The sequence below is a fragment of the Ixodes scapularis genome, unplaced genomic scaffold (assembly GCF_016920785.2).
Source record: "Ixodes scapularis isolate PalLabHiFi unplaced genomic scaffold, ASM1692078v2 PGA_scaffold0__279_contigs__length_252992795, whole genome shotgun sequence".
NCBI classification, from domain to species: Eukaryota; Metazoa; Arthropoda; class Arachnida; order Ixodida; family Ixodidae; genus Ixodes; species Ixodes scapularis.
In genome coordinates, this window is record NW_024609835.1 from 3,213,554 (window position 1) to 3,241,042 (window position 27,489).

Below are 27,489 nucleotides of genomic sequence, written 5' to 3' on the forward strand. Positions count from 1 at the left end.
GGATTAATCATTTCAACCTCCTGGAGCTTAGCAATGTGCTGAAGGTTGACAGCCAACTTGGACTGATGTGGCAGGACCAGCTGGATAAGAGACTTGCGGAGTTCAAGGACGTCTTCGATGACAGCATGGGGAAGCTCAAGGACTTCAAATTGAAGCTGCACCTGAAGAGCGATGCTCACCCGAAGTTTTGTCGTCCACGTCAGGTCCCATATGCCTTGAAAGAAAAAGTAACAATCGAACTGGACCGTCTGGAGTCGGAGGGTATCCTGACAAGGGTCAACCACAGTGATTGGGCCACACCCATCGTTCCAGAAGTGAAGTCAAATGGAACTGTCCGTATTTGCGGCGACTTCAAAAGCACAATAAATCTCCTGATGAAGGCCAACCTGCAGAACTGCTCCTCTTTCAAGGACTCTGTGACTTACTGCGGTAACAAACTCGACGGAACGGGTCTGGACAAGACTCATGACAAGATCACGGCCGTGGTGGAAGCTCCGACGCCCAAGTCCACAACTGAACTGCGGTCGTTCCTCGGCCTTATAAACTACTATGGGAAGTTCATCCCCGACTGTGCGAACCTTCTACGCCCACTACATGCACTGCTGGAGAAGTCATCCACCTGGAAATGGACCAAGGAGTGTGACAAGGCATTCAAGCAAGCCAAGGAGATCATCGTGTCTGACACAGTGCTTGTCTACTATGACCCCAACCTGGAAGTGCGTCTTGCATGTGATGCTGGACCCCATGGACTGGGAGCAGTTCTCTCACACGTGATGCCTGATGGAAGCGAGAGACCCATCGCATTTGCTTCACGGACACTAAAGCCATCAGAAAGGAACTACTCACAAATAGACAAAGAGGCTCTAGCCATTGTCTGGGGAATTCAAAAGTTCCATGTGTACCTGCATGGAAGACACTTCAAACTGATCACTGATCATCAACCACTCACAAGAATCTTCAGCCCAAGCAGCAGCATACCTGCAATGCAGGCAGCCCGCATTCAGAAATATGCACTTTTTCTGGCTGGATTCAACTACGAGATTGAGTATCGGAAGTCAGAAGACAATGCCAACGGAGACAGCATGTCCAGACTTCCTCTGCCCGAGGTTCTAGTGGACAAGCCAGACGAAGCAGAGCTTTTCCACATGACTCAGATTGAACAACTCCCTGTCACTGCTCAGCAAGTACGACTGAAAAGCCAACGGGACCGAGTGCTGTCTAGAGTACATTTCTATATCCTCAATGGATGGGACACATGCAGTCAGGATGATGAGATCTCGCCTTACTACCGACGAAGAGATGAACTTTCGACTCACCAAGGGGTGATCACATGGGGCATTAGAACTGTCATACCGACGAAACTGCAAGAGAAAATTCTCACCGAACTTCACAGCGGCCACATTGGTATCGTGGGGATGAAAATGCTTGCCCGCTCGTATGTCTGGTGGCCCACTCTTGACAAGGACATTGAAAAGCAAGGAAAGAAGCGTGGCAGCCGCCGTGCCCAACAGAACCTTCCGGCGAAGGCATCACCTCACCCATGGGAACTTCCAAGTGGGCCTTGGAAGAGAATCAACTTCGACTTTGCTGGACAATTCAGGAACAAAATGTTCCTAGTCGTCATGGGCGCTTACTCGCGGTGGCCGGAGGTAGTGATCATGAACAGCACAACCGCCACACATACCATAGAAGTTCTCCGTGCGATCTTCTCCAGAAACGGGCTACCCAACCAGAGTTGTCAGCGACAACGGACCTCAATTCGCATCGAAGGAGTTTGCAGAGTTCCTCAAGACAAATGGTATGCAACACAGATTTTCAGCTCCTTAGTACCCCGCAACGAATGAGTCTGCGGAAAGATTGGTTCAGGCACTAAAAAACAGCTTGAAGTCCATGAAGGAAGAGGGAAGTCTATACAAGTGTGTGGCAACATTTTTGCTCAAGCATCGCACGACACCTCACACAGTCACTGGGGAGACCCCTGCAAAACTGTTCATGGTACGGGAACTTCGCACTCGTCTGTCACTACTTCAGAGTGACCCAGTGCAGCGGCAACTTCAAGGCCAGGAGAGAACACTGTTGGACTGCCGACGACGAACTCGTTCATTTCGGCAGGGGGACTTAGTCTCCGTAAGAGATTACAGAGGAAATCAAGAGTGGATCGGAGGAAAAATCAAATGTCGTAACGGGCCAGTATCCTACGAAGTGCAGGTTGGTGATGCGGTATGGCGCCGACATATTGACCAGCTTCGCGATTCAAGAGTTATTGAATCCACACCACATCCAAAACCCTTGGAAAATCAGCCTACTCGAGATGAACCACAACTGAACCCAGTATCTCCAGAGAGGCCGGAAGTGCCAGAAGATGAAGAGACTTCACAGGCAACCACGAGAAGCGTCGTCCATCCAGCGGATGCGTCAACACCGGCCAGATTTAATGTCGTGCCCGACAAGTCGTCGCCAACCGTGTGCGCGACACCCAAGATTCGACACCAGCGTGTTCGACGCCTACCCATTAAGTTGGACTTGTAATTTAAAAAGGGAGGAGTTGTTGTGTTCAGCTGCATACGTATATTCATTCGAGCAACCCTGTGCGTGGCAGCACATGGGTCTAAGCAAGACCGCCATGACCACGACGTCGTCGCGATTGTAACCGGACTTCCATTGTATGCCAAATTGCGGCTCCTTAGTATGTAATTAAAAGTGTTATACCAAGACACGACAGTAGGCACCCTAAGCACCATGGGTATAAGGTCCCTCCTCGGCGACCACGGTGTCTGTGGCGTAGCGAGCTCACCTTTTTCGCGGTGTGGTGATCTGGCAGTGGTGTGCGGCCAGTGACTGGCCTCGTGCTTTGCTTTGGTGCTGTGTCGATGACAGGTGCCACCATCATGCACGAAGGTGAGCCTTAACCCGAAGAAGAAGGTATACTATAAGAGTGGGAAAGACGTGCTTCGTTCGCAACTACAATGGGGGGTATTTCTCCTACTTGTGCATTTACTCTATCCTGAAGCCTCCGAAGTTCGGCAACTGTAGAGTAATTGAAGAGGAGAGGTCATCACCTGACGTGTCAGATCTCACAGCCCTGATCAGGACGTACGATAAAAGTCCGTGGTCTCCTCGTATCGTTGAGCAAGTGAAGACCAAGCTTGACAGTCTAATTTCTGTCAGACTGGGAATCCAAAGATGTCTGGAAAGAAAAGGCTGAAGGAACCAAGACTGTGGACTGCAAACTATATTATGTAACTGAGTTTTTGAGTGTGAAAATGAAAAAAAGCTACACGCTGCCATGCCTGCCGATCCGCTTTCAGCATCGACAAGAACACTTCTACTAAAGCAGCACTGACAAACGTGAAGAACAAAGGAGGCCTTTTACATCCCAACAGAAACCTTTTCCAGCTACAGAAAAGAAAGCGGAACCGCTATTCATGGAAAATAAAAGCCATCAAACTGTCTACTGGGACACAATCGACAGTGTTCTTGACACATACACAATGACGTTTACATGACCTGAACACAAAGAAGAAACAATTGTCCAGTTGCTCCACTACTACATCAGCATGCGAATGCGACAACACTGTAAGAATATTACTATACGTAGGAACAAACAACATCAAGAAAAGAAGAAACCAGCAGAGCAGTGCTCGTCTTAGTTTAAGAGCGTGGGCGACAAACACGGGATCTAGGAAATGGCATTCCTTGGAAGTTGGTAGTATGCAGTGAATTTAGCTTTTGTGTACATTTTAAAGCAAAAATGTTTGTCAGGTATTTTGTTTTACGTGTAAGACGGGGTGACACCATATTGTGAGTGTATGGATGAAAAGTGATCTATGTGCTACAACCGCTACTACTGTTTGACTTTCAGTCACTTTGTCCTCACTTCAGTCAGTATGTCATCATACTGTGTCCTTATTTCAGTCACTATCTCATCACAAATAAAAGTATTTTCTACACACATGGTTTGTATGTACCACAGTACCAGTTGACATCGTACGTATAAACCCTTTGGAATGCTAATACCTTTCTGCGCATATAAAAAATTATTTAGGCCCCACTGTGTAACATTATTATAATTTTGTTTTTCAATAAGAAGGCAGGAGCAGGGTGGAAAAGATCCCCCGACCCCGATAAGGCCACGCAATGTGTGTAAACAATTTACGAAACGGTTACCAAACATTGTCGGACAAAGTATGCGAGCACGACTCAGCAGTTTAACGCAATTATTTAGACTTACTCTGAATTATTGAACACCCAGCAGATTGTGCCGGGAAGCTTTATATTTATACCAGTATTTTGTCACGTTGAGGCATCATCGGAATGTTCTCGTTTAAAAAACAGCAACCGCACGGGGGGAAAGGCAATCAGTGCTAATGCGCCAACAAACGCCAGATTTATTATCCAAGATTCACACCAAAAATGTTTTGTACAGCCCATTTGCTAAATCGAGAGACGAGAAAGACCTCAAAATATTTAAAATGTACCGCTACGTCTTAACAAAAGAATTAAAGCGTGCTAAAGAGCGCTACCATTTCAAGGTGTTCAAGGCAGCAGAGGGACGTACGGACGTCACGTGGAAGGAGTTCAACTCTCTCTTAAAACGAAATCGTTCATCTATTTCAATTGATAAAATAGTGCGTAACGGTGTAGAACTAACCGGATGTTCTTTGGTGACCGCTTTAATGAGCATTTTGTGAATATTGGAAGCGGGATTGATACTGTAAAGTCTTCTTTTTTTGATGATGATAGAAACAGCAGCTCGATTTTTTAGAACCGGTTGTAGAACCGGAGGTCATTAATGTGATCTCACAACTTAAGAATAGCGGAGGTTGTGACGTGGATGATTTACAAATAAGGCCTGTTAAGAATGTTGTTCATTTATTAGCCGCAGTGCTAACGCATATATTCAATATTTCTTTGGTTACTGGTGTCTTTGCTAAACGAATGCAAATAGCCAAAGTGTCAGTAATGCACAAAAAGGGGAGTGTAAATGATATGGGCAATTACAGACCAATTTCTATATTGCCAGTTGGTTCTAAAGCCCTTGAAAAGGTACTTCATACACAGCTAGCTAATTTTTAAACTAAGTATAATTTGATAACTTCTTCGCAGTTTGGTTTTATAAAGCATAAATCTACCGAGGCTGCCCTCCTCGTCCAGAAAGAATTCATCTTGCAAAATCTTGAAGAACAAAAAGTTGTTCTCGGAATATTCATGGATTTCACAAAGGCATTTGATTGTCTACATCATGAACTTTTACTAGCAAAATTGGATACATATGGGATTCGAGGGCATGCTTTGCAGTGAGTGAAGTCGTACCTAGAGCATCGAATGCAACTAGTTTATATTGATGGATATTCGTCAAGCCGACCGTTGGTTCCTGCTGTTAGTGGAGGGCGTCGAGCGAACAAAATCTGGATTGTCTAGATCGGCGGCAAACAGCCCGTGGCCCGAGAAAATCCCGAGGGCCCGAGCTGCATGCGCAGCTAAGAGCAAGTCGTTTATTCCGGAAAATGTGTCGCCATCTATGAGGAAAATGCTACAAATAAATCGCGGGTCAGTCCCCCTCACACTCAACTTGGATGAGGCATTTCACATATTTTGTTTTTATGCGTTATGACGCAGTCAATGAAAATGTACAAGAAATGCCATATACTTTAAAACAGGTGCACCTTCCAGATTGAATTTACTGTCATTACTCCCTCACGATGAATACACTTCTTATGCTCATGGCAGTAGCGCTGTGCTCTGCCGCGAAAAGTACTGTGCCCTGCCAATGCCCGAATATTCAAGATATTATATTGAACGATCCTGATTTTGAGAAATTTCGAGATCCGTTCCCTGTAAGTTTAATTTCTTAATTTTTCATTCTTTCTTAATTTCAGAAAGTGAATTTGTTCCTTTTGAGCACTGTGTTTACTTTGACAAATAAATTTTAAATGAACACATTTTTATAGCTGGATATGGACGTACTATATTTGAATTTGGTTGCACATCTTAGTTGTTCAAGCTCCTTATGTTATTATTTACTTAAAAGGAATATCCTTAAAGTTAAAATATTATTATTAGCCATGAACATATAACGTTCAACAATATATTATAACTTGCAGCCAATTGATCGCCCAATTAGTTTTGATACAATATAATAAACTTTATTTCGAAGAGATTAAAAAAGAAGGTGTGAGTCAGACGAGTTCTGTTTTCACCAAATAGTTAACAGCCTCAGTGGACACTAAATGAGATAATAAGGGTCAAGACATTTTGACTAATTAAATTAATTTTAAATAACTTTTTCAATATTTGTTTAAGGAGTTTTGTGGAAACTGCAGTATTGAAGTCAAGTCTATAGAGGCTAGACCAGCTTAAATAATCGGGGAAAACGTAATTGTTATATATATATTAGTCAATCAATTTACGCGTTTCTTCTTCGCTTTAAGGGGCACAGACCGGTCAAAATCATATATATTTTTTTTATTATCCGACTCGATTGAAAACCATGCCCGGACATTGCCCTCAAAATTTGAAAGTTGGGAATTCAGTATTTGTGAAGTAAAAAAACAATTTCCAAATGCTAATTTTGTTTTCTTTATTTGTTTTGGGGATTTGTTTCCACAGAGGGGTCAGAGTTAAAGGCACAATGCCTGGCATAGCCTCTGCCTCTCCCCCCCCCCTTTTATCGTACAGTTCAACATAGGAGTAACAAAAGTTTCAACCAAACCAACAAAATAACCGCTGTAACGAAATAAAATACGCCATGAACAGAGAAGATAAATGATGGTGTTAGAAATAAACACGAAATGAAACGTATACAAAACAGGTCAAACAATTAATTGCAGACAAAAACATCTGCAATCTGAAGTTCCCGCGCGATCTGCGCCAGTGCAGTGACGTCAAATATTGATATAGGGGAGCAGCGCACGCGGAAAAATTGAGCCTCCTGCGAGTCGAGTTTCTCTGGTCCCTTTCAACCGCCGTTAAGTGTCGTGTTCGGTGACGTCCCGCGAACAACCGGCTGCGAGCAGACGACGCTTGACTGTCGAGTTCTAAGTTCATTTAGGGCCCTTTCAGCGATTTCAAATTCTTTGAAATGGTGTGAGGTGTAAAAAACGCAGTGGATTTTGTGGGCGACGTGTGGGGCCACGTCGCGTCGGCTCTGCGTGAAAGGCTGCCCCGCGGATTCACAACCGAAACTACGATACACAGACACCAGACCCAGTTGTTTTTATCGTTCGAGATTTCCTTTTCAAAGTCTGAGAGGTTGTCCGGCACCTAAAAAAGACCGCTTCGTCCGATTCCCCGACTCAACGATCATTGTCTGCTACATGCATCGAGCGCCGCCATGATTTCCGAGCGAGGGTAAAAAGCCAAGAGGCGACATCACCTGGGACTCCCATTTTCGGAATTTCAAAAAGAAGGGTCGTAGTGCGTTCGCAATAGCGTCAAAAAACATGTTTTATGAATGTCGTTATTAAATGTTATATAAATGTCGCTTACAAAGCTTCTAAATTTTATAATATTTGACGTCACAAATTAAAAGAAGCGAAGAGGTGACGGGCGGGAGAGAAAAGCGCCAAAAATAAAAAGGCGCGCGCGCACGTGGAGAAAATTGTTTTCGCGTTGCGGTATTTGTTTGCGTGTCGCTTGTCGTTGTTGTCCGTCCCTTGTCCTTTCCTCATATTTAGTACCCCTAACAACACGCTCGTCTTTTATGTATTCCTACAACATGCATCGTCTTAGACATCGTCTTAGACAAAAAAAAAAAATACTCCCTTTGTGGTATTAGGGCCCCGTTAAAATCTCCCTCAAAATGAACTTCGCAGGCCCTACCCATAACAGCCCTTGGAAGTGTGACGTATTCTTTTTAATCATGCCATCAGTATTTCGGCAGCGTGCCCTTTGTGGGTGCGTTGACCACACAAGTGACGACGGGACATAAAAGACTACGTCACGCTTCCAAACATCATTATGGGCAGAGCTTTACGCGCTCTTTCAGTGCACATTTTTTTAATTGGGCGCAAAAACGCGAAAAATGATTCATTAAAAATCTAAAACCCAATACCTTTTCGCAAATTCTTTCAAATGATCTGCCCACTGTTGGTAATTGTCGTCGGTACTGCAATTCGAACATGGGCTCTGAAAACGATGAATGTAAAATTAAATAATAAATCTTAGGTAATTAGTCCAATTGGCATGACGATTATTCCCTCATCTAATGTCCGCCCAGCCCGATAAAAATATGGTGAAGAAGGCACTCGATTACTCTCTTCCCTTAAAAGCCGACGATCAGACTCAAGATTCTGCAAGGCAGAAGATCCTTTTCACCATGGGGGAGGAGGAAACAGGCAACGGTGGACAGTTTAGATGGGGGAAAGGAGGAAGCCAGGGAAAAGCGGAAAGCACGAACTGGTCGTCGGTCTTTAAAGAAAAAGCTGTGGGAGTTCCAATCGAAAATCCTTTATGGTTAGGAAGCTTTGCATTCCGATTACAGGTTGATACAGTATAGTATGACGATTATTGATTTGATGTCATGTATTACTTACTTCACTAGACCTTTTGTGCATTGAATATCTGCATCAATTCAAAAATGCATCCGTATAAGTATAATGTATGCATTCTAACGCTTGTTGTTCAGTTAGATGTAAATTCTAACAAGAAAATCGTTTCCTTATGTGGTGCGCTCCTATTAATTTATCTATGAAAAAAAAAAGTTACCAAGGTTTGAGCCACTGAGGCGTTATTACTACAAACCCATGAGAGTGTGTGAACACGAACCGCATTGATTTCTATTTACATACCCAATTTTGTCATGAAGGAAGGCGATGATACAATAAATATTAAACTGAAAGTAAAGGTGGTTTAATCGGCGAACTTGTGCGAGAAAAAAAAAAGGAAGAACAAACGTCGAGTAAAGCAGCACCGAGCGTCGACGGCGGCGGCAGTGAGCGACTGTGAATTGGCGTGACAGCTGCCTTGTGCGAGAGTGAATGACCGTTTTCGTGGGGAGGATCTCAGTGAATAGGCGAAGTCGCGCTCGGAACATTATCTACCACACTCGGTTCTCAAAGATTTGCCTTAGAATGTTGAGAGTGAACGACAGCGAGACTTATTCGGCAAGGTCATCCTGGCCTCTTTATCTTTTACACTCGCGGTGAGCGTAAATTCAAGTTATCAAGATGAACGGACAGGCAATGATTCTCGGTGATGCGCGCATGGTCCTGATGCAAGCCTAACTGAATGAACACAAAGCTAAACCAAATAGCAGCCAACAGTAAACTGCGGGGTCGTCTGAACGCTATATACTCCTCAGTCAAATCCAGCATAGTACGGCTTGAGTCGAACGACGTTAACTATATCAGCCCTACAAGGTTATTCGCCAAGGCGGCGAATAACCTTGTAGGGCTATCCCACTGCGTCATCACTTTCCGAAGGTGGCGAAAGAACTTCCCGCTTCAAAGGAAATAGTCCGCGCAGGTGTCGTTGAGTGCCGTCGCTTCGTGGCCGTCGATTGTAACGCCGATATTATTCTGCACCGTCATAGAAGCGTCATCCCGATGCGTCTCGTCACAAGTGTGGGAGCCCTCCGACGTTTGCGGAGGATATTCGCGTCGTCCGTCCTCGGCAATACCACCTTCTGGTATTGACGCACTTAATTTTCCCGGCGAGGCTTTGGAGACAGGCTCTCCCGGCGGAACCTACGAAGAGTCGATGCAGGGTGTCGCGGTGAAGGCGAGAGAGTTCCACGGGACGAAACGGACGCCGGAGACTGTGGACGGCGATGATACTCGTCGATTTCTTCTGTGCGCTCACCGCACCGTGAGCGCGGGTCGCTCGGATGGAACCCGCGCAGCCCAAATTACCGGTAGGGGCATTGGCGATAAATGTGGTCCACTTCACAGTAGTGATCGCAAACCGGGCATCGGTTAGCCGCTCTCCAGACGTCCGTCTCCCTTGGCGCCAAGTGGTCTTGCCGGACGTAGAGGGGTCGTACCTCCTGGAGTCAAACGTACAGGAGTAGAGGCGTCTCGCGTCGAGAAGGCGCCATGTATTTGTGGGCAACCGGTGGTGGCCGTCGGGTCATGGCGGTGAAGGTCAACGTCGGCTCCTACTGGGCGCTTTCGTTGATGGGAGCCTGCGATTGGAAGGCGCGAGGACCTTCTTCTCGAACGACCTTGGCAATCGAGAGCGAGGCCGTGCGCTCGGCAGTAGGATGCAGCTGCTTGAGCTCCTCCCGCACGACGTCGCGAATAATCTCACATATGCCCGCGACGCTGGTGCCGACGTTCCAAACGGACGACGTCGGGCCAGCGACGCCGGGAAGTCGCTTGTAGTGACTGGTTTTTGCAAGGAGGTTGCTTTTGATGTTCGACGAATGTGTCACGAGAGCCTCGACGGTCGCCGGTAGGTTGTGCACATAGAACTCAAATATGTTCTTTTTTACCCCTCGCATGCGGATCCTCAGTTTCTTCGCTTTAGGAGCTTCGAGATCCGATCGGCTGCTGTGTCGGAGCACGCCCTCAAGGAATCTAACGATTCTGTCGTTCGGTACTTGAACCCTTGCCTCAAGCAGCCCCTCCGAGCATTCTCGTCACTGCTGGGTCGCAAACGCTCGGCGGAGCTCCACCTTGCATGCTTCTCAGGTGGTTATCGTCGCCTCGTGGTTTTCATACCAGTTAGGCGCCGTTCCCTCTAGGGCGAAGTAGGCGTTCTGCAGGCATTGCTCAGGTGTCCACATGTAGCAAGGTTTTTTAAGGGCGAAGTATAGACAATATACAATGTTCTTCGTTTTTCTTAAAACGTATTTACATGTATTTCCAAAAGAAACATGTACTTACAAATGAAATCACGAGTTCGTACGCTTATACTAAAAGAAAAAAAAAGAAAACTTAGTTAAAAAAAAAGAAGAAAGTGGAACGCAACAGTCACTATGCTTTAACAACCATGCGCAGCAGCGGATCTCGTGTCTGGAGGTGTCGTTGTCGGCCCACGGTTGTGGCTGGCATTCAGGAGCGGGAGCGGCTGGCTTCCATCGATGACTTAAGAGTCACCTCACCATGTGTTCCCGCAGTAGGAAGCCGGGCAGCGTAGGTTTCTATGCGCTGCCCTCGCCGGGACAAGGCTTCTGGTCAGACTGCAGGAGCGAGCCGCCGATTGCCCTGGTCGATGGTGTCGTTCGGTTTTAGCCTGTTCTCCCGGCCAGTCCTTCGCACGCTCTTCGTGCACGCACTCCCCATCTCTTCTCTTCTTCGTCTTCTTCCCTTGTCCCTCCGAGCCGATCCATGGGTTAACACACCCTTCTTCTTTTGCACACTAAGTTATATCATCACACCACCTATTGTACCGGGCCACTCTATCGTACTCGTTCATCCAATCCTCAATGTCTTCGTAGGCGTCGCCGTGGAAGGAAGCAGATGTCTGTGGTGAGACGCGCGTAACGACGAAAGATGAGGCGGTCGAAACCGGCAGCGCCATCATCTTGTGCGTCTTGGGCTTGTCCGGCAGAATTTCAAATTCCGTGAGTTGGTCTTTGGTGCCGTGGCTTGCCCTTGCTTTGGCATCTTCTGCGAAGGGTAGTCATCCGGGACTGAGCATCTCACTTGGCCGGCGTGTCTTCTGAGGGGTATGCTTGTATTGTTGTATTCCGCACTTCTACTAGAAATGTCACGGAGGAAGGCGAAGAGACGGTAAATAATGAACTGAAAATAAAGTTTTAATCGGCGAACTTGTGCCACAAGCAAAAGGAAGAACAAACGTCGAGCAAAGCAGCAGCGAGCGTCGACGGTGGCAGCATGCACTCTAAAAAAAAGCCTTTGCGTCTACTTTCCCGCACAAAACTCGGAGAACGAATCAACGCAACTTGCGGAAGCAGATTAGCGAATGACGATGCCGAAACGTATCTTTAGTCGAAAGAACGCAGTCTGAGTTGTGACATTAAGCAATGCAAGCGCGACGTTTTGCATTGCTCAATGTCTCAACTCAGACTGCCTTTTTTGGTCTAAACATATGTTTCGGCATTGTCATTCTCTGCGCTGCCTCCGTGAGTAGCGATGATTGGCTCTGCGAGAGCTGTGCGGGAAAGAAAACGCTAGGGCCTTTTTTAGAGCTAGCAACGTTACGTCGACGTGACTGCTGGCTAGCTCGAGAGTAAATGAATCTCGTCGTCTGGAGGATCTCAATTAATCTGTAAAAGGGCGCTCGATTCCTTTTCTACTACACTCGGCTTCTCGAAGATTCGGCTTAAAATGTTCGGGAGTGAACTACGGCGAGACTTATTCGGCAACGTCACTCTGGCCCTGTAATCTTTAATCTCGCGGAAATCGTGAACCCGAATCATCTAAAAGAACATTGAAGCGTTGCTTCTCAGTCATGCACATGGCAATATAAACGCCTTGTCAGCCTCTTTGTTTCATAAACTTCGCTGGAAATGTGTTTTGCTTACCCTTAATTTCTCTTGAAGTTCATCTTAGGTTGGAAATTGAAACGGGTTTGTCACTCAAATATGCATTTCTGACCCCTTATCTCGTTCGCAGCAAAGTAGTGAAACTACTTTGCTCATACAATCTACAAAATTAAACAGTGTGAACTTTTTTATTGGCCAAATATAAACCGAAGCCACTAAGAGTAAAATAGAAGAGATAAACAGAATTCATCCCCCAGACACCGGTCTTCCATGCTATGACTGCTAGGGAGCCTTCATGTTCGCTTTGCTAGGGTGATGCCACCCTTTGAAATACCACTCGCCGACAAACCAGCAGCCATTTTGTTCCTCGGCGATAATCCGTGGGGCTTATAACCCTCCCGGAAACAAGCACCTTATCTCAGAAATTCGGAACAGCGTTGTGGAACCCACGGAGGGAGGATTAGCATTTTCCCCCTCGGATGGGATTACCGATGGACACAAAGGCCACTTTCCGGAGCACGGGGAAACAATGAGAGAAACAAAATGGCGGTGGAAGAGGGTGTGGGAAAGGGAAACAGGCAGTTGGCACCACTCTATGCGAAGCGCCCATGAAGGCACTCTAATGACTGCACTATCCCCGTGTGTGTCATTCACGGGAGCTGAATTAGTTGTTCAACATTGACTGTGAACATTTCGTGAATAAAAAACGGTTCGTAAAGTAAAAAAAAAAAAATTTATATTTATTAATTATGATTTTTCGCACCCACTAAATTATTGCAAAAAAATGAATGTAACACATATTTTGCGATGGCCAGTACCTACAAATAAAACAGCACGATAGCGTAGCACCGCGAATATTTATCTTGCAGTTTCTCACAAGCAGGAGCCGTTTATACCTGGTGCCACTTGAAGATCAATTTGACGGCATTGAATGCGTAACAAGTGAACTTAAGGAAAAGCACGATGGTAATAGAAGAGTCGATAGAACTGTGTTTTGGAAAGAGTCTGGAAGCTCGAAAAGGTGAGCAATACCTTATTCATTAAATTTGAAAGAACATTCAGCGCGAGCTTAATTTATACAGATAGCATTCAAGAGCTTTCGTGTAAGGCTACGGTCGGCAGACGGTAGTTCGCGGATCTCCAAATCAAGGGACTTTGAGAGCATTCAGGAAAGGAGTGGGGAGGGGGGGGGGGGGGGGGGGGGGCTCTCCGCTGCCGCGCCCCAGACGAACATCAAATATCGAAAAGGCAAGCGACAAGTTTGTTAAGTCTTCCGAAGAGGAACCTCCAGAAATGCTGAGGACATAAATACAATTGAACCTGAAGTTGCCATGAGCACGAATAAGACCACCAGTTTTACGACTTTCTGCGAACACGAACAGGACACTGAATCCATGATGAGAAAAGCTGAACACGCATCTCGTACCGGTAGAATAGGATGCGACGAATTAGCTTTTTTTTAAGATATATTTTCCACGCGTTTTTCGGAATGTGTTCTTGCCGATTTCTGAGTGCAAACCAGGGTGTAAGATAGACAGGTGGGGAAACGGCCCATAGAAGCCTACCGCAGCGCCGTGACCGGATTGTGTACTCGTCTGCTTGCGGGTACCCCCGATTTGCGACAGATGGCGCTGCGGCGAGAGGAAAAAAAAATCGGAATCGGATTTGCGTGGAACTCTATGAAAGAGTGCGCAAAATAAACCGAGAGTACGACAGTCTTTCATTAAAAATCCACGAGAAACCATCTCCGTCAGTTTAGTCGGTCGCCACCGGTCGCCCACCCTGAGTGAGAGTTCGCGGTGCTCCACATAGATGCCGGTACAGAAAAAGAGAAAACCGAGGGGGACACAATGCGGTCACTCATTTGGCTCTTGTTTCCCCACCTGTCTATCTTACACCCTGGTGCAAACGCGCTCTGAACCCTCCCCTATCCGAAAAGGCGATCAAGCTCTTGCCGCCATTTGTGACGACCTTCCTATTTAAAGCTGCGTACTTCGCGTTTGTCCACATCAAATCAGACACAAAACAAGATTAGTCTTGCACCGCAGTGACGACTTTGACTTTAATCAGTTGATCCTGATGCCATCAACCTGGCGTTCTGTATAAAGCACCAGTTTCTGCATTGATTGTGAAATGCGAGTGCCAGGTCATAATAAACACATGAAACATAAAATTATCCGCTGTAAATATTGTACTTTTTTTGGCTATTCCTTAGCTTTGCTTTTTTGTACTTTTTTGCGTAATATTCTGATCTTACATGAATATGAGCGTGACACATCAAATCAATCTTCGACCAATCAGAGGTACTCAGAATCTCTCGATCACCTTCCCAACAGACAGAACTCACTAAGCTTTCCGTGCGTGCGTGATGCCACCATACATTTATTCCAATGCAGGTGGGAACTGAGGAAGTATGCGGGAGCGCCCGGGGACGTCAAAACACCGAATTCTCAGTGGAAGAATTAGTGGGTAGACACAATGCTGGCTGCTTTTGTCTCTACTCACTTATCGAACGCGTTCGAAGGCTGAGTAGAAACCAAGCTTTTGTTTTTGCAAGAAGAAATCTCGTATGCGTATCTTTATAGCATGTTGCGATAGGCCTTGGCGAAGGTCACGTCCTTCCTTCGCCTCCCCTTCTTGTCCACCCGGTGGGGTTCGGCCTTCGCATTTAGGATCGGCGACCGGCCGTCTGAGCCGTTGTTGACAGAACACGTCGCCCGGCGCCGCGTGGACGCCGCCACACCTGGGAGCGGAGCTGAGCCGGACTCTTCTCTCTGGCTGCGGGGGTGAGTCCATCCAGGAACCAGCTGCCCTGCCGAGAGAGGATTCCGGGGGACGACGCCGGCGGCGGGACTTCCGGCCGAGTACGTTCGGCTCAAGTTTTCGTCCGGCGCCACTTGCGGATTATCCCGCTAAACCTTTCCCGAGCCAGGACGCCGCATAATGAGGGGATCATCTCCATCACGGTCAACGTCTCACGAGCTGACAGCGGACCCTTCGTCACCGACTCCTGGCGCGGCTTATTGAGGTCAAGAATGCCCCGGCGCCGGATTGGGAAGCCCGTCCGACGCTGCAGTGTGTGCGTGTATGTGTGTGCGCACTCGAGAGGAGTGGGGGCGGGGCCTGAACGTGACGTCCGTTGGCAGTTCGGCCACCATTGGCTGCCAACCGCTGGAACATAAACAGCGACGATATAAAAAGAGCAGACGAGAGGCCGCGAGTGTGCAGGGGAGGAAGTGGCCGAGTGGGCTAACGCGTCTCAGCTCGGAGCGTTGAGCGAAAGCTTGCGCTGGGAACCTCCTGGGTTCGAGTCCCCGCCGCCCCTGCCCGTTTCGATCTGGATGAGTTTCGTACCGGCACGCGTTCGTGTGATCACTACTGCGTGATGCACGTTAAAAACCCCAGGTTAGCGGTTGTACCGCACTGGCCAAATTTCTCATCTACAGCTAAGAGACCGATTACCCGTTGAGGCGCATCTCTATCAAGGCTGTATAAACATAAAGAGCAAGCCAATTTTTTTCCGCGAGTGTGCTCTCCGACGAACAAGAAACTTCTGTACATATGTATTATAAACAGAGTTTATCGCGAGACACCCTCCCGTCTCCTGATGTCCCTGCCTGGAGTCGGCCCGCGGTTCCTGTCCTCGCCTGGCCCTGCCTGAGGCTGCCTGGGGAACTCCTCGGTCGCAACAACTGGTTGGCAGCGGCGGGATGACGTGCCTGCTCATGGTTCCTGGTACGGGTGAGTGCTTTGCAATTTTCCCTTGATTTGCCAGACCTTTTGCTCAGTGTTAGGTACGCGAGTAGAAGGCTGCCCTTTCGGCTCAGAAAACGCGAAGTTCAAGCTGACTGAGTTAGATAGGGGAGGGAGATTGCGACACTCGGGATCATGGAAGTCAGTAAGCTACGCATTCCTGAGTTGGTGGCGGTATGCGAGGAGCTTGGTATAAGCGTGGGGCAGGCAAAGCGAAGGAAGCCGATCATGGAGCTACTTCGCGAAAAGGAAGTGTCGGACGTAGAGCTTCAGGAGGCTTGGGAGCTGATTCGGGAGCGGGACGAAAGAGCGAAGGCTGAACGGGAGCGGGACGAAAGAGCGAAGGCTGAAAAGCAGGAGCGGGACGAAAAACGCGAACGTGAACGCGAGAAGCGGGCTCGTGAATTGGCGGAGAAAAGGCTCGAGATTGAAACGTTGATGCAGGAAGTTCGGTCTCAAAGAAGAACGGTAGTAGTAGAGGTCACAGACTCGAAGTACCTAGCAGCGACATTTCCTCACTGGTTCACGTACGAGGGTGATCCGAAGCCACGAGAAAAAGACCTTGTGTCCAGGAGGGAAAGAGCGGTTGCACCAAGCGGAGCTAGAACGCGTCAAGTAGCGGCAGAGACGGTGGGTCAGAAAGAAAAGGTTGAAGAGGAAGAGTTCAATTTAACCGACGACCAGGGTCTTTGTGCCGACGGGACTACCGACGCCGTTCCGCACAACGCCGACTCCAGACCTGAAGCGCTGGAAGTTGGAGGGGATTCCGCCAAAAGAAGAGAAGAGGCCTCTCAAGCATCTGACGTCTGCTTCCTGGGGGACGAAGACAAGGCCAGCATGGTGATGCCGCCGCGGAAGTCTATCCAACTCGAGGAAAGCAACGTGGAGAAGTCAGCGGATGGGGAGGCGGAGCAGGAAGTGGGTCGTCCTGGCCGTCCCCCGTGGAACTCCGAGACCAAGCCGGGGCTGGACGAGCGAGACCAGAGTCAGGGGTGCTCAGAAAAAGCGTCCTGTTCGAGCCGTCCTTCTGGAAAGAAGGAACAGAAGAGGAAGCAGCGCAGGGTCAGTGTTTTCCGTCCTGCTCCGAACGATTCTGATCAGCAACGTCAACAGAGGCGCGACGCGTCGAGCCAGAAGCAGAAGTCGTCCAGGCCGGAAAGGGGGAAGCGCGGAGGCACCCATCCCAAGGATCCATCAGCCGGCGGCGGCTGCAAGAGAAAGGGATCCAAGGGGGGCGCGGAGAGAACCAGGCTGGATGAGAAAAATCCGGAGCAGGGTCCCTCGAAAACCTCGTCTCCATCGCAGAACGACATCGGGTGTCCGTCCAGACGGAAAAGACATAGGAGGAAGACGCAACCCGAGATCAGCGTTCTCCGTCCTGGTGCGGACATTTCTGATGAAGGGCATTTTTGGAAATCTGGCGAAGGCGAGTCTCGCAGAAGGGAGCGGTCGTCGAGACTGGGACACAGAAATCCCGCGGATATTCATCCCAAGGAAGTATTGACGGACAGCGGCTGCGAAAGCAAGGGGCTTGGCTGCGACAAGGAAGAGTCAAGTCTGGGCAAGCGAGAAGACCCGCTTGGTAGAAGAGCGTGTTGGTTAAAGTCATGGATGAAGAAAGAATAAACAATTAAAACAGGGACAACACAACCACATCTTTCATGAAAGATGTGGTTGTGTTGTCCCTGTTTTAATTGTTTATTCTTTCTTCATCCATGAGAAGACCCGAAGCGCAGGCGGTCCGAGAGGTCATCCCGATCATGGCACGGCAAGTCTGATGGCGACAATTCAGGCGCCGACATGAGCGGGCCGTTCACTCAAAAGAGACCCAAGAAGAGGAGGCTGCGCAGGGTCGGTGCCCTCCAATCCGGCCCGGCCCCATCCAATCAACAACGTCACCAGAAGCTGAAGAGGAGCAACTCCAGAAAGAGAAAGCCGTCGTCTGGGCTGGGAGACAGAAATCGTGAAGATATCCACCTCAAGAAAGCACCAACCGACAGCGGCTGGAGGAGCAAGGAGCATAGCGGTGACGCTAGGAAGCCAAAGCTGAAAAAGCAAAAAGGTTCGAAGCAGCGGCGTTTTAAGAGGCTCAGTGCGCGCAACTCCAGAAAGTTCTCTTCGATGCCGGGAGAAAGCAAACGCCAGGACACCTATCCCAAGGAGCCATCGATCCAGACCAGAAGTGCGAGCAAAGGGCCTGGAGGCGACACCAGCAAATCTACACTAGATGCGGAAATGACGAGACAGAGCCGCTCGGACGAGAAGAGCGAAGGCTGCGAGGAGTCACGCAGCGTAAAAAAGCCGAGAGTCAAGCCGTCACATTCGTCTCATGCTTCCACGACGAGAAGAGAAGATGATCGAAAGAATGCAGGAACCTTGCTGGACAAATCCTCAATCTCGTCCAAGTACCTCGGGTCCTATGAGTGCGTGCTCGCCTCGCAGCTTGTTCTTCAGCGGAAGATTAAGTCAGATGCGGAAATCAAGTCAGAACTTTCCGACTGTGGCTTTGAGGAAACTTTCGAGTCTGGGGACCAGGGCTTTTCTGGTGAGAGTGGCACCGAGAACAGACTGGGTGTAGGTTAGAGCGCAAGTTTTCGCCAGTGAAAGCGGACGAGGCAGAGGCCGCCAGAAAAGGGGAAAGCTTAATTTGAATGTCTTTTCCTGAAGTCGGCTTGGCAAGTGGTATGAATAGCTTTTCTTTTTCGGGAGTCTGAGTTTTGCGTGTTGTTCGGCTTCAGTTCGTCGTGTCGGCGGTAGAGTTCTTTTAAAGCGGTTTTATCCTCGGTATAGTTTGCCTTATGGAGGACGCGCTTGAATTTAATAGGGATATATCCTATGTAAGTTACGTAACGGTACGTAATGTGTTCTTTTCACGGGAGTCCGTTTTCGCGTTTTGTTGAGCCGCAGTGCGATGTGTTAGCAAGCTCTAAAGTTTATCTCGCTTCACGGTAGTAAGCCTTCGAGGCGAGGTAAAAAGGGGCACAGCTAAAAGAGGAACACTGATTATCTAGGCCGGGGCTTCTAAGACGTGAACGAGCTCCATGATCGGATTGTACAAATTTGTAAAGTTTTTTGTTTGTTTCAAATCCTTGGAAAGGGTCATCTTGCTTTTGTGATTGTGTTTTTACGTCAAAGCACGCTACCATAACTTTTGTTTCTGTCTGCCTGGTTTGGGGTATGGTTTACTTTAAAGGGCTTAGTGACAGCCTGAGCTCGAGTGTCGAGTGAGGGAGATTTTAGGTAGTAGGTGGAGGGGGTTGTCTTTATTTTTTTTTTGGTCTGGCGGATCGGGGGAGGAATGCGAAGCACTTGTCGCTACTGGGATCGTGACTTGCTATGTTTGTCTCGCCCACGCCTTCCTCTTGTGACCTGAGTTGAGGTCCCCCACTCCAGAGATTTGTACCCGACCCTCGCCTACGTCTCAAGGCAGGAGATGATCACCGGACCCTCTCCCAAGAAAGCGAGGCACTCATCGAGTCAGCGCAGCAGTGTGGGACTGCTGCCCTCCTGATGAGCTCAGTGGCGGCGGAGGTGTTGTTGCGATAGGCCTTGGCGAAGGTCACGTCCTTCCTTCGCCTCCCCTTCTTGTCCACCCGGCGGGGTTCGGCCTTCGCTTTTAGGATCGGCGACCGGCCGTCTGAGCCGTTGTTGACAGAACACGTCGCCCGGCGCCGCGTGGACGCCGCCACACCTGGGAGCGGAGCTGAGCCGGACTCTTCTCTCTGGCTGCGGGGGTGAGTCCATCCAGGAACCAGCTGCCCTGCCGAGAGAGGATTCCGGGGGACGACGCCGGCGGCGGGACTTCCGGCCGAGTACGTTCGGCTCAAGTTTTCGTCCGGCGCCACTTGCGGATTATCCCGCTAAACCTTTCCCGAGCCAGGACGCCGCATAATGAGGGGATCATCTCCATCACGGTCAACGTCTCACGAGCTGACAGCGGACCCTTCGTCACCGACTCCTGGCGCGGCTTATTGAGGTCAAGAATGCCCCGGCGCCGGATTGGGAAGCCCGTCCGACGCTGCAGTGTGTGCGTGTATGTGTGTGCGCACTCGAGAGGAGTGGGGGCGGGGCCTGAACGTGACGTCCGTTGGCAGTTCGGCCACCATTGGCTGCCAACCGCTGGAACATAAACAGCGACGGTATAAAAAGAGCAGACGAGAGGCCGCGAGTGTGCTCTCCGACGAACAAGAAACTTCTGTACATATGTATTATAAACAGAGTTTATCGCGAGACACCCTCCCGTCTCCTGATGTCCCTGCCTGGAGTCGGCCCGCGGTTCCTGTCCTCGCCTGGCCCTGCCTGAGGCTGCCTGGGGAACTCCTCGGTCGCAACAAGCACAAGTATAAAACCGACCTTTATCTAAAGTAAAATCGCTCTATAGCTAGTGGCAGAGGCTGAACTCTATCGAGCGAATTATGCGATGAATAGCTAACGATCGTCGCCCGACGGCACGCTTCCTTAGCGCGCAAAGTAGCAGCCACTGTGCTGATGCTGCGAGCGGTGCGAAAGCCCGCCGTGCCAAACTCTTCGCTTTTTCGCAGCACAATCGTCCCTTGGAGTCCAGCTTTTAAAAAAATGGCAAATCCAGTCCAGCGCGTGCTCGATGCTGGACATTCAGACGTCTGGACGCCTCGCGCTTTTTACGGCGACAGGTGTTAGTTGGAAACTCCACGGGAGAGTGAACCGTTGTCCTTGGCGAAGACCAATGTTACTCGATCAGGTCCGTTCCGAAACTGCCCATAGGCGCAGCTTGCACGAGCGCAGAAGCTATTAAGCATTATCACACTAACATTAAACAACCAAACAACAAACTAATGAATATAATGTCCAGATTCCGCATCAGTACCTGTCTTCAAGTTCCTACTTCATCAACCACTAAAAGGCCGCCATAAGCATGGACGGAAACCATACACTTACATGAACAGTGAGAGAAGCGGCCATTAATATTTTGTAGTAGGTTTCGAAACAGGCAAAATATTGGTTTGAAGCTGTCACTGACGCTGTTGGAGCGGATGCCAACATCTGTTTGTTCATCACCTAAAAATTAAAAACAAAAGTTATTGCATGGCTACATGAAACAGAAGCAGCCTTCTGTTTTTAAAAATAAAACCCATGTCAGAGTAGGATCCATTTACAATGTGTAATAATTTTTTTAATAAAATATAACGTGACATTTTGTTTGAAGTAAAGCCTCTCCGCCTTCCCCTTTTACACGAGGCAGTTTATTTTGCTTGTAAGTATAAAAAGCCAGCCAAAACCAAGACATCCGCTAAAATGTCTATCAATGAAAATATGGCCCCGAAGTTTTCTGAACCTACCGAACTCAAGGTTTTTATAATATAAGCTGCAAAAACAGCCACCCACAAATATTACGGAAAATTACGGCGTGGGAACCAGAATTTTGCAGAAGAATCTGGAGTTGGGCAAGTTGGCACATCTTGTATTCGAAAAGCGCCAGAAAACAAGGACAACAGAAGGAATAGACGAAATGATGCGAAAAGCTCATCGTTTCGTCTATTCCTTCTGTTGTCCTTGTTTTTTGGCGCTTTTCGAATCCAGAATTTTGCTACGCTAGATTGCCGTATTTATTTAAACACAGACTCTGGTTATTTTTTACTTTTTTTGCACAGTTTTTTTTAAAGTTTTAGGTCAACCTAAACTTAAGAACAAAAAACGTCGACCAGTAATAGTACAGATAATAGTTTGCGTACCAGTCACGCTAAACTAAATGTTCCCCCATATCAACTGCCGCCCGTAGCATTCCGGTGCAAAGCAGAGAAGCTGGACGCGAACCCGTTAGTGTACGTCGGCGAGGGTTGATGCAGGCGTCGGCAGTTCCACAGTTCACTGTAGTCTGTAACCATGGCACGGAGGTATGTGGCAGGCATGACAATCAAGCGATTTCATTTGGAGTAGAAGACCCTGGTTGTTCCTTATCACACTATCCGGCATCCCACTATTTTGTTAATTTAATATGCGATAGCATTACTAGGCAGGTGTTTGTCGATCTTTTTGAAAGTTTACAAAGGCACGTGACGCAGGCATACCGGTAGCTAACATTCGCCAAGCCCTCAGCGAACCCCAGCTGACATTCCTAATGAAACCCGTAGGGTCCGGCGTGCTGTGGGTCTCCGCCACCACAGAGCATGTGCCGAAATTCGAATGGCCCTGGGGGGGGGGGGGGGGGTTCGTCATACTGTAACGACCTCCGCCACCAAAAGAAAAACAGATATGAAAGACACGCGCGGCCGACGGGAAGTCGAGGGGAAGTCCCAAACTGCGCGTCTGAAGCACGTCAGGCGCCGCCATCTTGGGTCTGTGCCGTCTGGGCGATCATTTGCAGCGTACGCACAATCATCACCATCGTCTACATATCGCCAAATAAAACCAAAGAGAACGTAAAACGCTTCTTTTTTGTGCACTTCGTCAGTTATGCGCCACTTATAAAATAGTTTAAATGCATGGAAGACACCGACTGTGACAAGACTCAAATTATTGTTGCCGAATATTTTTACCCGGACGTCACGAGCAACGCAATCCGTGGTTTACTGACTTCATGCGCGAATCTTTCGGATTACACCTCGCGAGCAGCGCCACAATCCCCAACACCCACTACGGCACCAGTGACACCACCATCGATTGCGTCTTCGCGCGAGGCGTTCCCGGATTACGTTGCATGGAGTTTGTAGTTTACTTCTCGGTACATAAACCATTGCTCTGTATAAATTTCAAACTTGAATACAGCCGCAAAATCGCCAAGAACAAGAAAAACAGCGACAACAACCTTTACAGTCATTGCAGTGCCACCAAGGATCGCCACACTGTTTGCATGGGGTGAAATTGTTTATATCGCTTCAAAACACTTTTTACCAAGAATATCCCTATAAAGCTACAGCATTTTAACGCGTCTGGCAAAATGACCAAACATGTAGCCATTTTTTACGCTAAGTGAATGGCAGAGACTGCCCCATTATACTTCGTCTCACCCTATGATGGACTAAAGGCAGAAGCTACGAACCGCCAGATCTAATCACGAGCCACTTAGACATTGTGTGCTATTTCGTTCGAAGCACGTATCGGTGCCCACGCCTGGGATCACCGATGGGAATGGGCCGACAGTGGTTCAGATCGAGCAATGAGCAAATCGACGATTTGACATTGCAAAGAAAGCCACGGCTGACTGGCTCTTTGCAGTGTCGAAGCTATAAAAATGACGCAGCGTTTTTGGATTTGGAGCAATATTCGTCCAAACCTAACCAACGCTAAGCGTGTCATAGTTTAGCGTGGAACGTGATTGGACCTGGTAGCCCGTGGCTTTGGCCTTTAGTCCATCGTAGGATGAGACGAAGTATAGGGCCTCTCATTTTTCTGGGATGCTGATTGCCGCGAGTGTTATTTGTTTTACATGCGTGGTATGGGGGGGGGGGGGGGGGTGTCCTTAGACGCGACGGTTTGTCTGTTCGAATGTGTCGGTGCTTGTGATCAGTGCATGACTTAGAATTGAATAATGTTTCATGTGTGTGACTCGTGTTAAGTATTTCTTTAAATGACTGTTTTTGTGTCTCGATCATCCTTTTTGAAACAAAACTACTGGTCAGTCCTATAAAGTCCTGGCGTAGTTTTGCCGGGGAGGTGTAAGGATGTTTAAGCCTTAGCGGTTTGGGGAGACGATAGTCGTGGTTCCACCGGCTGTTTCGGTTTTGTTTTGTCTTTCGGGTGAAAGGTCTTCCCTCGTGGATGACTCTTTGGTTATTACGGCCAGTGGTGTTGTGCGGATCAATGGTCAGTGATGTCTTCTTCGGTGCCTAGTTTTGTGGAGTGTGACGAATGCTTCGTGAAAATACAATGCAAAACTCTTTAACAATATACACAATTTCTTATGTCCCAAGCAGGAGGTTCCTTGCTGATCCGTTACGAGGGATTAAAACCCTATCTAAAAATCGCTCTCTCTTGCCCGGGAACAAACTTTTGAGGGCCCCAAACGTTTTGCCCTCCTGCAGGAGTCGGCCAATCCCTTCATATCTTTAAGAACACACGGGACGCACGCAATCTAATAGTTGTCACTGACGTTCGTCAAGCCCTCAACCGACCCCGGCCGACAGCCCCGACGAGAACCCGTGGGGTCCGGCACGGCGTCTTTGCTCAAAAACCGACCGGCTCTGGAGGGAGGCTCGCCAAGGCGTGACGACCCCACCGCTAGAAAAACAAAACAAAAGCAAGCAAACAGACACGACAGACACACGCGGCCGACAGATAACCAAGGCGGTCGGTGCAACCCCCCTCTCTGACAAACTACAAAGGCTGGACCATCCTTACACTGAATTTGGAAAGCGGTCTGTTGTACTTAAAATACTTATTTCTTTTCATAATTTAATACCATTGACAAATGTGTTTCAAATATATACCTGAATGCAAAATAGTGAAAAAATATTAGAAGTCATTCAATCACATATTTTAAATATTTGTGTGAAATAATGCCCAACCCTGATGACAGATATATAAAATAAATGCTTAACATATGTATGTATATGTATATGTTTATGTATATTAGAAAAAGCAAGGAGGTACCGATGTTTATGATGGATGTTCCTATTGGGCGCTCTCCACGATCTAACTTCACAACGTTTGGTAAGTACCAGAACCACTTTCTAATAGAAAAAAAAGGTTAAGTCGAAGGTGCCAGAAATGCGGAAGCTTTCATAATTGCGGAAGCCAATTCGAGGATCCACATATATTACATTTTCTTGGCAAAATAGCAATACCTGTCCCAATGGTATCTTCAAAAGGCTTTATGTGCGTTTAAACGTGTCGGCGCGTACTCTTTTTCACTGTAAGAATGAGTGTAGCAGAAGCTACAAGTGCAAGCTCTGCGTTTTCAGTGACCGTGGCTAGCATGCGTCTCGTGTAGTAAAGCAATGTTGAGTGCAACATACCCTGCTTGTAGCTTCGGCTTCTGTCGCAAAAAAGCTAAAAATACTATACAAGCATTTTTAAATTGCTTAAACATGTCACTTATCATAAGTAATACCCAATGAACTGTAGCACTTCCCTAATATTTTGAAGTTTTTTCTACACACAACTACGAGTTTTGTTTCAGACGGTTAGCATTTGTAAATAAAAGCAGCACATTTATACTGTTATGAGAGTGAATTAAAAAAAAGAAAAAAAAGATTGGTGTACGATAGTCTCAGAACGCTAAATGTCTTAGCAGTGCCTTGAACTTAACATCTGGTTTCAGAAGGGGAATAATAGAAACTTGCAACATCGCCTAGTCTAACCAGGTCCTATAGGCGATCAGTGCGCTGCAAGCATCGTTGGCCAGCTTGCGAGAAGAACTGAGCCAACGCAGACAGGAATACAGGGGACCTCTTGCAGAGCTCTGTCGCGAGGTTGCCGCGCAGTTCCAGCACCATCCTGGGACTGGGTCATCACCTCTGTTTACGGAACCAGGTTGCCCACTACAAGCTCCAGCACAGTCCGGTGAAAGCAGGCGGGCAACGGGTAACGTGGGCACTGCGAACGAGGCGTCATTGACCATGCAAGTTCCAGGAGCTGCGGAAAATGGGACAGGACATCGAATGCCTTCTTCAGAAGGGAATAATGTACGGCACCAACAACAAGCTTTAGCATCTGAAAAAAAAAAAAAAAAAAAAAACATTTGTGAAGTTTGAGAACTATCATGGGCGAAGCTGTTGGAGTGCCTTTCTTGTGCACTTCAATCTAGTCGCTGACCTGAATGGATGAACCCCCTCGTCACGAGGAGCTTTCTTGATATCCAGGCTCCAAGGGCCAGATTTAGATTTGCCTCAAAATGTTCTTACGCACAGCGAGAATACAAGGTTGTCGTGGGATCACTGGAAGGGCGCTTAGGCTAAAAAAACCTAGGTCGACTTTGCCATGCCGCACTCCGATCTACCATTCAGAGAAAGGACGAGTCGTTGTCAGAACTCACCACTGACAGTGAAAGGCTTCCGCTTCTCGCCTACGATGGCTTCACAACATTGGCACTGGAAACTGCGGCTGTGGGACACTTTCTGGGAGCCATTGAAAACTCTGAGGTACAGCAGTTCGTCCACCTATCTTCACCAGCATGCATGCGTGACGCTGTGGCACGAGCCATGGAAGTGGAGGAAAGGAGGAAAGCCGTGAGAGTCACTCGGCGGGTCACAACGCCAGCTGAGTTCCAGCCACGCCTGCCGTCGGCGTCATCGCCGGTTCAACTCCGTAATATAGATCGGCGAGTCTCCCTAGATTCAACAGGGATAGTTCAGCCACGCCTGAGGCCACCTCCTACATGCTGGCACTGCGGCCGAAGAGGTCACCTCCAGAGGTGTTGCAGCCGGCGTGATACTAGAGGAAGTGAGAATTCCCCACATGAACACTAACTCAGCCGAGCTCGCCGGCCAAAACTCTGCTGAAAAGGAAGAAAAAGAGACGGTTTCTGCGTTACAGTTACAGAAGTTACGTGTCGACAAAGATGGGCTTTTTGTGAGGCGTCTCATGTAGAATGCTGGTTGACACTTGTGCCAATGGTACCGTCATTAGGCCGCATGTCTATAAAAGATTAAAGCCTCCCGTGCCGCGTACCGTCAAGGAGAAACGGCACCACTCATGGCATCCTGCGAGCATATTTTTTTTGGCACTCAACCCTTCACGCAAGTCACTTATGTTGCCGATATATTTGAAGAATGTATTCTTAGACTTGATATTCTAAAAGCTAATGGTTTTTCGTCAGACTTCAAAGACCACACGTGGAATCTAAGTGACGAACATATTATTTTGAGAAACCAGCGGGAACTTTTGGACAGCAGAGCTGGATTTCTGTTATGCTCTAAATCCACTCTGGCTTCCCCACGGAGTGAGACTATCATCTGGAAAACTGATGGAATAACTGCTCGGACGGTATTGCTGTTGCTGAAGAAGATGTCACGAGCAATATTGTTACTGCAGTTATGATTGCCAGAACATTTGTACATTTCAACAACGAATGTGTCCCCATCCGTGTCGCCAATGTAACGGATGAAGCAATCCACTTCAGGAAAGGCTGTCGAATCGCCAGGTCATATCGTGCTGTCAGTCTCACTCCTCCATAGAAATATCTATCGCGCCTTGCATAAGAAGAGTTTCCCATCTCCCTGTTGGAACTAACAGACCACTCTAAAGATTACCTTGATCAAGCAAAACAAGCATCTCGACTCAGCTTGCTTAATAAAATCAGAGATTTGTTTGCTTCTTCTTCTGAGACCGGACGCACCAGTGCTGCTCATCCCCGTATTGATACGGGTGATGCTACTTCGATCAAGCAAAAAATTCCGGAGAGTTCCGTTAGCAAAACGAAGTGAAGT

The 27,489-nt window shown here is 48.0% G+C and overlaps 1 protein-coding gene across 1 annotated transcript in view; it reads left to right on the forward strand.

The window, feature by feature from the left end:
• The first annotated feature begins 5,702 nt into the window (after positions 1 to 5,702).
• LOC120848726 overlaps positions 5,703 to 27,489 on the forward strand; it is a 106,099-nt gene continuing 84,312 nt past the window's right edge. Inside the window, exons 1-3 of the mRNA XM_040220739.1 lie at positions 5,703 to 5,837; positions 13,261 to 13,412; positions 24,696 to 24,772. Coding sequence (XP_040076673.1) covers positions 5,703 to 5,837; positions 13,261 to 13,412; positions 24,696 to 24,772 — 364 coding nt within the window. The remainder of the gene's footprint in view (positions 5,838 to 13,260; positions 13,413 to 24,695; positions 24,773 to 27,489) is intronic.